The sequence below is a fragment of the Nicotiana attenuata genome, unplaced genomic scaffold, assembly GCF_001879085.1.
Source record: "Nicotiana attenuata strain UT unplaced genomic scaffold, NIATTr2, whole genome shotgun sequence".
NCBI classification, from domain to species: Eukaryota; Viridiplantae; Streptophyta; class Magnoliopsida; order Solanales; family Solanaceae; genus Nicotiana; species Nicotiana attenuata.
In genome coordinates this window covers 276889-288353 of record NW_017671152.1, presented here as the reverse complement: position 1 = coordinate 288353, position 11465 = coordinate 276889, and the positions used below count along the sequence as shown (strand labels likewise).

The window sequence follows — 11465 nt, the reverse complement described above, 5'->3', positions numbered from 1 at the left end:
AACTCCCAACACCTCTCTTGCTGCCTCCCTTATACAGTCCGCCGTCGCCGTCCACATAGCGCTAGTGTCCCCAACATTCTTCCAGGCACCCATATACGTCAGTCGCCCCTCCAACTCCTGCGTATTATCCTTAGAAAAAGCTACCCACCTGATCCTCGACGGACCCCGTACAAACCTCTTCTTCCTCTTTATCAAAATACGGACATCCATCACTAAGAGCCTATGTTGAGTTGCTAGGTTCTCACTCGGATCACCTTGCAATCCTCGCACAACCCCCTATCACACCTCTTGAGGAGGAGATTAGCCACCATACTCCGGAAAGTAACCAAATGTTTCTCCCTCTTCGGAAACATAGAGTTCACGATCACCAACTCAAAAGCTCTAGCAAAATCCAACAGTGAGGTACCACCCCCGTTCCTATCACCAAAGCCGAAGCCACCGTGCACCTCACCATAGCCACCAGCAGACGACCCAATATGACCATTGAAATCCCCTCCTATGAATAGCTTCTCCGTAGGCGGAATACCCTGCACCACCTCATCCAGCGCCGCCCAGAAGCGCCTTTTTACCTCCTCGTCCAAGCTCGTTTGCGGTGCGTAAGCGCTAATGACATTCAGAGTGCTCCCTCCAACTACTACCTTAATCGTCATCAATTTGTCATTCACCCGTCTAACCTCTACCACCGACTCTCTAAGCTCCCTGTCCACCAAAATGCCCACTCCGTTCTTGCCCTTCACGTCTCCGGAGAACCACAATTTATACCCGTCTACATTCCTCGCCTTCGATCATACCCACCTAGTCTCCTGCACACACACTATATTGACCCTCCTCTTTTGGAGAATCTTCGCCAGCTCTATAGACTTACCCGTCAACGTCCCTATATTCCACGATCCAACTCTCAACCTACAGGCTACCTTGTTCCCTTTACCCTTTTTGGGTCCCGTCCCACCCCCACCCCCCCCACCCCCGACCCTTGTCCTACCCCCTCCCCACCACCTGCCTCCCCGAGGACATGACCCTACTCTGCTATTACAAACCACAATCTCTATACCTACGAAGGTCTAAAAATGAAACGGAGAAAAAACACCACACAAAACAACAAAGGGAGCAAATAGTAACTACAAGCCCGCTAAACTGACTAGACTAGTACGAAATACTACGCTAACAAAGTAATTAACACAGGGGATAGAGAAACAAAAGGCGGGAGGTACCAATTCCCGCGAATAGAACCTGAAACTCTCGACTTGGTATACTCCCGATGCTGCAGAACCCGGCGTATAGCTGCTACTCTACTGCTTATGCGCGTGCACCTCCCAAAAGTGATACCTGCAAAATATGCAAACACCCACGGATCCAAGAGAATAGGGTAGCAAAAAACCCAGAAATGAAAACCAATATCTTCTACAAATTACCCTTAAAGCCAAAAATCCGTTTTATATCTTTCGAGATCACTAAAAATGATGGATTGGAGGATACCGATCACTGATGAACTAATTATTCTAAGGTTCCGATCGCCGGCGGCGTTTGATTGGACAAGATTCAGCAGTACTGGAGTAAGGGCGGCAGCTTCCTTGCTGGTAAACGTGCCGGATTGGTGACAATACTGAAGGAAGTGTACAGAGAGAATCGGAGAAGTGACAGACGGCGAGGACGGTGAGAATCAGATTTCGCCGCACGGTAGAAGAACCCAAATCTTGAGGTAATCCAACAGATCCACAAAGTGTATCGGAAATCCTACAGTACTGTTCTTCCTGATTTTCTCAGTCGAATCGGGTCTTGATCGTCTAGGATTTTCTCAATCTATCGGATCTTGATTTGTTTCCAGTCAAATACTGTATTTCCATGAGAATTCAGATTGATTTTCTTAAAATTTAATTACAAATTGAAAATAAAAATTTAAGTTGAACCGGTAAAAAATTTTAAATTAGAAGTTACTGTGAGACTCAAATAATGTTCTATCTCTGTCAAATCCACCTTCTAATTTATCTGGAAAGCTTGAAGAATGGGTCCTGTAAAGAATCAGTGAATAGACAATAGAGTAATAACGTCTCTGCAACCAAGAATCACAGTATGATGGATGGGTGATGCTCGCCGACTATACCTTTCCGACGGCAGATAAAGCGACCGAACAGAAAATCTCCGATCGGTGGCTGATGCCTTTTTCTATAATTGTATGTCAATTGCTATCGTTAATTAAAAGGTTGGCCTAAATTAAAAGTGTTATGCTAGGGTTTAAAGTTGAATGGGTATAAGACACTTTAATGTATAACCTTTTATGTGTAAATACTCTAATGTAATTTCTATTTAATGACATACTAGATTAGATATAAAAAAACGATGTGTAATCATAAATAAGGATACGGTCCCAAATCAGACGTCAAGATATCCTATCGTTACAAAAAATCGCAAGATTGAAGAATTTCGCCTGTTCTCTTGAACTCGTGTAAGTTTTCGCATCTAGTTTACTTTGTTTATAATTTGATATGATAGAAGATAGATTTTGAAAAAGTGAAGGTTTTCATCTTAAGTTTTTGTCCTAACATTTCTCCTTTGTGTTTCTAATGGAATTTTAACTTTTTATCATTTTTCCAAAAGCCATCTCATGAGTCAATTCCTGCTGTCAATTTATATAGAGGTTTTAATTTGTTTTCTTAGTTTTGCATTTCCCTCTCATTTACATAATTACATTGCTCAGTCAACTTAGTTAATTGAAAATTGTTTATTTCAGTGGCGCAACCAGAATTTTACGCAATAATATTGGACTATTATTAAAACTCGACGTTTATGTAAATCTGAATTTGGAGCTTTAGAGGCTCTAAGACTTTAGTTTTGTCCCAAATTGATAACTTTATTTGCTTTATCTTTAAATAGTATCAGTCTATCAGATATATAAATAATTTTTAAAAAATATATCTAATTTATATATATTGTGAATATTATCATCGAAGTGATGTATCTAAGTTACGGTCTGGTTAAGTCAAGTTTGAGTCTCAAAATAAGTACAGTTAGACCCTTCTATAACAGCATTCCTATATAACAATCATTCATTATAAAAGCCAAATTTTTCTCGGAGCTGATTTTTTATGTTATGTTATAATATATGTCTTTTATAAGAGAGCTTCACAGTAACATCTAAAAAATATCTAAACAAACGTGACTGATATAGAGAGGTTTGAATGTAGTTACCTAAGTTAGCTTGAGTTAGGCTCGGAAGAATTTAGGTTGAGCACCTGAATCTGCACACATGGTGCAGGGAGTAAAGTGAGTACTTCCAACTCAGTGGTAATAAGAGTAAATAATAACTGAGAGGCAAGAAATCACGTAAGAGCACTCCATCATGCTATATAGGACAGTACAACCCTTTTTAGAAAACAGTAAGACCGTGAAGAATCCTTTAGAAAATATCTGGCTCAGTTTAAAAACCTCTTTTGAAAATATCCTTTTACAACAGTCAAGCAAATGAATGCGTATTCAGATAATGCAAGTCCGCACATAAGTCAGCCCCTCGGGCACAGCACTCCACTAACAATTAACACCAGGGCGTCTGGTAAACAGTGCAAGAAGTAGCATGAATGCCAATGAAATCAGAGCCTAGGTTACTAGGTCTCACGAGTCATGAGCAGGTTTAGTAGAGTCTCGCGGATCGGTACGGAGACGTCTGTATGTATCCTCGAGAGGCTGCAGAACCTTTAGGAAAACTTCCCATTCTTGGAGTTCTTATCGTGCGTACTTGATTCAGCTTGAGATATAACTCTTGAAATTCTTTCCACACGTCTGTATGCGCATGTGAGCGCTCAGTATTATATGTGCCTTGATGGTTTGTGATTCCCCGATCGAGGGGCGAGATGTGATCTTCGTGTTATGTTTGGCCAGTCTGGAGGACTTGAGGCCGGATCCTTGCCTATGGCTTGAGCACCGAGGTGCTGATTGTGTGAGCAAGTGTTTTGAACTTATATGTTCAGTATTGCCCCTATTAGCTAGAATGGCGGTTTGGTATTCATGTGATGAGTATGTTAGTACTACGAGATGTAATTATATGACTTGGTAGTGACGAAGAAGTCTGTTGGATAATAGATGAACTGTTAAGTGATTCGTTTCCTATTGTGATTTGATGTGTAGCCCGAATTATGGGCGCGTGAAAAATATTTTTGTATCTCCTAGTTGGGAGTGAAATGCATTACGTGTGGCGGTATGAGTTCAGACTCGGGAAGACTAAATTGATTGTGTTATGTGTATGATGGTGGAAGGTGTGCTGAAATACTAAATTGAGGCGAAACAGGTGGGTTATCTCCTGCGGAGTGTTCTTGATTTGTATGATCCTTATGTGTCCGTTAGAAGATTCCATGTGTAATTGAAAGGTACGTGTTGTAATTTGAGAATTTGGGTCGCTTAAAAGAGTGGACTCAGCTGATGTGGGAATGAATGCGAGGTTTGCAGAGGATTTCAGTACCAGATGATCTGTGTTTTCGTAAACTAGTAGATGATTTGAGTTTAATCTCACTATAATATTGCGGCATCATTAGAGTAAGAAGTATTGTGGGTTATTGAATGTGTCCTGATAGATGGCTTCGAGCCAAGTTGGGGAGGTTGCTGTTGATTAGCTGATCGCACGGTTATGTGCTATGTTGGTTCCGTTTCAAGGTATGCTGGCGGATCGGTTCTAGTTGCAGAAATTGAGCCGAGGATGGGCGAGCGAAGCAAAATTTCGACAAAGGTTATATTATGTTCCATAGGGTATGAGAATTTCGGAATGTCTAGAGTTGTTGTTGGTAAAGAATGCTCGGTGCATAGACCAGGAAGTTGTTTGGTTGTATTGGGATGAGGGTCTCATTTTACGGTATCGGAGTGTCAATAAAGCACGAGTGGTTCTGTTCGTTAAATCAGGTAATTTGCAGATGAATAAGAGAGAATGACTCTCGAGAATGGCTTTAATGTGTTCAAGAATCTACATGTATCACTCAGGTGTTTTAAGGTGGTGTATGTGACTAAAGACAGTGTTTTCAATAGAAAATGTCAAGACTTGTGGTGCGGTCCTATTTGAGATTCATAGAGGAAGTCGAGCGGGAAGAGTGATTGAGTGTTGCTCAGCAAATGGAGTATTGGTTATGGCCTATCGGGTTGTGTGTCATATGTTATTGGTTTCACCGTGGATGTAATGAATTGCTTTGGTTACAGACATCAAATGTGCGTGGCTGTCGATTTTGATCATAGTGACTTGAGGTGCTTCATGTGTAACAGTGTTTGGATAGGATCGCGCATTGTAGCGAGGCTGCGTTGAGTTATGACCTTTCGGGGTAGATTCAGGTGTTCTATTTCTATGATGTGAGACGGGGTCTCAGCCTTGTGTGGTGATGATACTGATGAGCTTGAAGTACAGCTCTTTTGTTTGAGTTATTTTCATGATTTGAGTATATTCAGGTCGTTTCTTGTTGGTACGCGTATTATGCAAGTTGTGGCTTAGGCCTGTATGGAGGTATCATATCACCAGAGTGGTGTGTTGGATTCGAGGTGATCGTTAGAGTCATTAATGAATACGAACAGAATTGATTGTAGCTTGTTAGAGAGATAATATCAAGGTATGGCCCGGAAATCTGTTGTGATATTAGTCAAAGGGAAGTGGCTTCATGAATGGTTGATCTGAGGAATGGTTACGGTTTACCGCGTGTTTTATTTGTTGTTGGCAGTATATGGAAGTGTTGGAATAAGACTTTAGCTAATAAAAAGGTTTTCTATCGGTATTTGGTTATTATGGGCAACTGCTGTAAATAGAGGCTATCGTTTCGAGTGTTTAGATTATGTGGTATATCATATGATTTCACCTGAGGTTGCAAGTATGGGTTATTACAGCTGGTTCGGGTTTATTCTGGGTATAGATGTGAGGTTATGATATTGCGTATGATTTCGAAAAGTGCAATGTGGTTCTATGGTTTATGGTTTAAATGGACTGTGAGATTTCGGCTATATTGTGTTGTCGGACCTATATGAGATAGGGTGACGTGAGATCACCCCGAGTATATGCGTGGTAAGGTTATTCAGCTGTTGGTTGGCTTCTAGTACAACTCTGGTTACGCTCGAGGACGAGCATTTGTTTAAGTTGGGGAGGATGTGACGACCCGACCTGTCGTCTCATGTGTTACTGCTCCGTTTTCCCCGTTTATTGCTTCTTCACGTTTCGTTATCGGTATGTGGTGTGTGAGAATTGATTTGGATTTGTTTTGATAAGAAATGAGACACTTAGTCTCTTTAAGGAAGGCTTAAGTTGGAAAAGTCAATCGGACGTGACTTATGAGTTAGAAGGTTCGGATGTGATTTCCGGTGATTCGGTTAGCTTCGGGAGATGATTTGTGACTTGGGAGCGTCATCGGAATTTATTTTGGAGGTTCGGTGTAGAATTAGGCTTGAATTGGCAAGTTAGTATTTTGGCGAATTCCGATTGATAGGCGAGATTTTGAAATAGGGGTCGGAATGGAATTCCGAGAGTTGCAGTAGCTCTGTTATGTCATTTGGGATGTGCGTGCAAAGTTTCAGATCATTCGGTCGAGGTTTGGTAGACTTTTTGATCGAAAGTGCAATTCGGAAGTTTTTAAGAAACTTAGGCTTGAATTCGATGTGATTTGATGGTTTTAGCGTTGTTTGATGTGGTTTGATGATGGGAACAATTTCGTATGATGTTTTGGGATATGTTGGTGCCTTTGGTTGAGGTCCCGGGGGCCTCGGGATGATTTCGGATGGCTAAACGGAGGTTTTGAACTTTGGAAATGTTGCAGAAAATTGCACAGCTGTTGCAGGCCACTTTTGGCCTTCGCGTTCGCGAGGGCTGCTTCGCGTTCGCGTAGAAGGGGCCAGGGGCCCTGCCTGGTTTGTGCATCGCGTTCGCGGTTGGTCGAACGCGTTCGCATAAGAGGGTGAGCTGGAGCATCGCGTTCGCGGACCTGTAGTCGCGTCCGCGTAGAGGTAATTTGTTGTTCAACGGAACTTGTTCATTGCGAACGCGGGGGTGTTGACCGCGTCCGCGTAATGTAAAACCTGGGCGTCCAGAGGGCTTCTTATATTATTTCATCCGCGACCCCATTCATTATTTCCTCCATTGTTGACCACCTTAAGAACTTTTTAGTAGAAATTGAAGAGGATTTTGACGGGAATTGATTGGAGGTAAGTCTCGTGACCTAGAAACGTCATTTTATTGAAGAATCAACCTTTAATTCATGGAAATTGGAGTAAAAATTGGAAGAGCTAGGGCTTGAGTTTTTATATTTTCAAATTGAGATTTGGTAGGTCATTTGAGCTCGGATTTGGGAGTTCTTGGTATGTACGGACTCGTGGCGAGACGAGGAATCCGGTAATGTAAGTTTCGTAATTTTTTGAGAAGCGGGCCCGGGGCTCGGGTTTTGCTAGTTTCGAGATTCTTGCTAATTTTCGATTGTTTTCGATTGGGTATTGTTCCCCTAGCATATTGTGACGTATTCGCTCTGATTTTGGTTAGATTCGACGCACGTGGAGGCCGATTTGAGGGGCAAAGGCGCCGCTAGCTAGGGATTTCGCCGGTTCGAGGTGAGTAATACTTGTAAATGATATCCTGAGGGTTCGAAACCCCGGATTTGCACATCATAGTGCTGTATTGTGGTGACTTGCACGCCAGGTATGAGCGTGGGGTAGAGACCGTTGGGGATTGTGACTTGGTCCGTCCCGGTTGTTGATTTTACTGTGTTCTTGACTAGAAATTTGTTTGGTAATCATCCTACTTGGATTTTATGAATAGGTTTGAGGCTTTGTGCCTATCATTTGCATCCTTCAGGGATCCTTATCACTGTTTCCATGATGCTTAGCATATTTCATGATATCAGTCCTGAGCTAGACACTGCTTTGAAATGTTTAGTAAATAAATAAAGGCTTAAACACATAGCTCTATAATTCCTAATAATTGAAACTAAAAATGAACAATTTGACTGTGCCCGAGTGGCTTGCATGCATATATATATCTGGACTGAGTATGGATCGGGCTGCACGACGCAGCGAATGCTACGATGATATTGCGCTTGGGCTGTAGGAGCCCCTCCGGAGTATGAACCCCCACAGTGAGCGCGGGTACCCAAATGGATCGGGCTGCGCGCCGCAGCGGTCATGTGCATTGCATTGCATTCATGCATCGGTTCCTGTTTGTACTACGTGTCATGACATTCAGCACTCTCATTTCATTGGCATTCATGCTACTTCTTGCACTGTTTACCAGACGCCCTGGTGTTAATTGTTAGTAGAGTGCTGTGCCCGAGGGGCTGACTTATGTGCGGACTTGCATTATCTGAATACGCATTCATTTGCTTGACTGTTGTAAAAGGATATTTTCAAAAGAGGTTTTTAAACTGAGCCAGATATTTTCTAAAGGATTCTTCACGGTCTTACTCTTTTCTAAAAAGGGTTGTACTGTCCTATATAGCATGACGGAGTGCTCTTACGTGATTTCTTGCCTCTCAGTTATTATTTACTCTTATTACCACTGAGTTGGAAGTACTCACTTTACTCCCTGCACCATGTGTGCAGATTCAGGTGCTCCGGAGACTTAATGGAGCTGTTTGCTGTCTTCTTGGATTTCGGTTTAGGAGTTGTTGAGGTAGCTGCCTGACGTCCGCAGGACCCGACTTCTCCCCTTTATCGCATTTTCCTTTTCCTATCCTAGACTTTCTTTATTACTATGAATATATTACTCTGTTACATTTAGAGGCTCTAGACTCGTGACTCCAGATCTATTGGAAAAATATTTGGTATATTCGTTATTATTTTTCGTACTATTTTATCTAATTCCGGATTGGAAATTTGATATTTACTATTTTAATTGTATTATTTGTTAACGGATTGCGAATTTGGGTTGAGAGTATTTAATTGGTCGAGCTTGCCTAGCCTTAGTGTTGGGCGCCATCACGACCGGGATTGGGGTCGTGACAATATACCCGGTGAAATTTTACAACTGGGACCCGGGAAAAATAGTATGTATGCAATCTTACTCATACACGAAGATAGGTAGATTGTTTTAGATAGACCTCGGTTCAAGAATTGAAGTTGAGTACTATGAGTCAAGAATTAATGATTAAACCGTGCAGTTAATCATTTTACTAAGAATATTTCGTAATAGAAAAGATGATGCATCTGAATTTACAAAGAATTTTTCATAATAGAAAGAGTGATTGTACCTGAAATAAATATCCTAACAACTAAATCATACTAATAAATGTTTTAGAAGATAAAAAAGGACATACTTTAATTAGTTGATCTATAAAGACTATTCATCATTGACCTCAGAAGGGTGATAATAACACCATGTGACCATTACCTGAACATGGATAGAGTTTAACTTTTGCACACAAAATATTTACGCGATTTTGTTCATAATAATGGAATACAATCAGACTTCTCTATAACAACATTCCTATATAACAACACTTCACTATAAAAGTTATGTTTTTCCGAAATCAATATTTATGTTATGTTATAATATATGTTCTATCTATAACAACACTTCGCTATAATATCCAAAAATATACAGAACAAATGAGACTGTTATAAAGAGGTTTGACTGTAGTTATCATAAAATAAGACAGATAACATGATATATTAAGTAAACTTATTTTGATAATATAAAACTTTTTATAGTATAAGCATATAACTTTCTACACATGTAATTGTCTCGCCTTGTCTGTCTTAAGTATTGCCCATGAGACAAGCGAGGGGTAACATTAATTAAACTTGAATTTCTGCCTATGGATAAGCGGGGTTAAAAAATTAATAATTTTGTCATTCACCCTCTATTCGGTAGTCGAAAGTCGAAACAAATATGCCTGTTATCTATATCTTCAACCAGACGTTCTACTTATATCAAATTGGAACCAACACCACTATATTGCACTTCAACACTGGAATGACATTCGACTAGCAAATTCCGTGCATTCATAGATATAAGCTCACATCAGCTTTCTCCAAAGTCTCAACAAATTTGAGCAGCTTTTCTCCTCTTCAAAAGTAATTTAGAAAGGAAGGTAAAGAGGAAATGATATCAGGTAGTCACTTTTAAGTATGTTGTTTAAAATATATTCACAGTTTACAATATATTTAAATATTAGTCAATTTCGCCCAAAGTTGAGGACACGACGTCCTAGAGTTTAAACCTTAAAATTCAAACTTCAGGATCGTGTCCTTGTTTGCTCAAAAGTTATCATGTGCTTTATGAGTGCAAAACAATACAAATAAGTTACAGGAAAATCATAGCAAATCATAATAATCCATCGGACCAAGCGAAGAACATGAAAATAAGTACTCAAGGTTAGGGGAAGAAATCTTAACAGCTTTTATTAATAATATTGGTTTGGTCTGCCTCTCCATGAAGAGGTTCAGAGCCTTACAATGGTGTTTTCTCTTCCCATAAGATGGGTATATTTTTCTCTTTCTCTCTCTCTTTTTTCAATAGTGGTGAAGAAGCAGCCCCATTTTTAGGGCTTCCACTCTTAGTATTTATAGATGTGAGCTTCGTGAGCTGGCAATAAATGGCCGTGGCCACGCTGAGGTTCCGTCCCCATGGGGGAATGACTGGGCCGTGCCTTCGTAGATTAAATCGAACAAGAGTCGAATCCTCTTATGAATAAGAGGCCATACCACTTATTAATTATGGATTAGCTCAAGACGAGATTAACTCCGTTAATTACCGTGAGATCGGATTCTGACCCATACAGTTAGTCCCTCCGCTTATTGAGGTCGTGTTTCGGCCGAGCTCGATGAGCGTACTTCATCGATTGTGATTTAAAAAAAAACTCGAATAAGGGGGTCGACTTATTGACGGCGGTGGCCTTAGCCGTTTACACGTTGGAGATGGTCGTAGCCTTTCATATATTGGAGAGCCTTTCATACATTAGAGATGGCCGTAGCCTTTCATATATTGGGGATGGCCTTAGCCTTTCATATATTGGAGAGCCTTTCATACATTAGAGATGGTCGTAGCCCTTCATATATTGGGGATGGCCGTAGCCTTTCATTTATTAGAGAGCCTTTCATACATTAGAGATGGCCGTAGCCTTTCATATAATGAGGATGGCCGTAGCCTTTCATATATTGGAGAGCCTTTCATACATTCGAGATGGCCGTAGCCTTTCATATATTGGGGATGGCCGTAGCCTTTCATTTATTGAAGAGCCTTTCATACATTAGAGATGGCCGTAGCCTTTTATATAATGAGGATGGCCGTAGCCTTTCATATATTGGAGACCCTTTCATACATTAGAGATGGCCGTAGCCTTTCATATAATGAGGATGGCCGTGGGGAATGAGTATGCGCCGGGTACGTATTTGGTCACGTCCAGAATTTTGAAGGCGTACAGCACATTCTTTCAGCGTTCGCAGGCCGTTGCGATTATTCTGACGGCGGGACGTTGGCGGATGGCTGAGAAGCCGCTTCACGGAGCTTGTCATAATGACGCATGCTT

At 41.0% G+C, this 11465-nt stretch overlaps 1 protein-coding gene across 1 annotated transcript in view; it reads right to left on the bottom strand.

Moving 5' to 3' along the window:
- Positions 1-233: 233 nt before the first annotated feature.
- LOC109206279 overlaps positions 234-11465 on the bottom strand; it is a 19143-nt gene continuing 7911 nt past the window's right edge. The window contains exons 2-5 of the mRNA XM_019369090.1: positions 1619-1693; positions 1477-1574; positions 1212-1326; positions 234-699 (exon numbers count right to left, since the gene is read on the bottom strand). Of these exons, the coding sequence (XP_019224635.1) occupies positions 234-699; positions 1212-1326; positions 1477-1574; positions 1619-1693 (754 nt within the window). The remainder of the gene's footprint in view (positions 700-1211; positions 1327-1476; positions 1575-1618; positions 1694-11465) is intronic.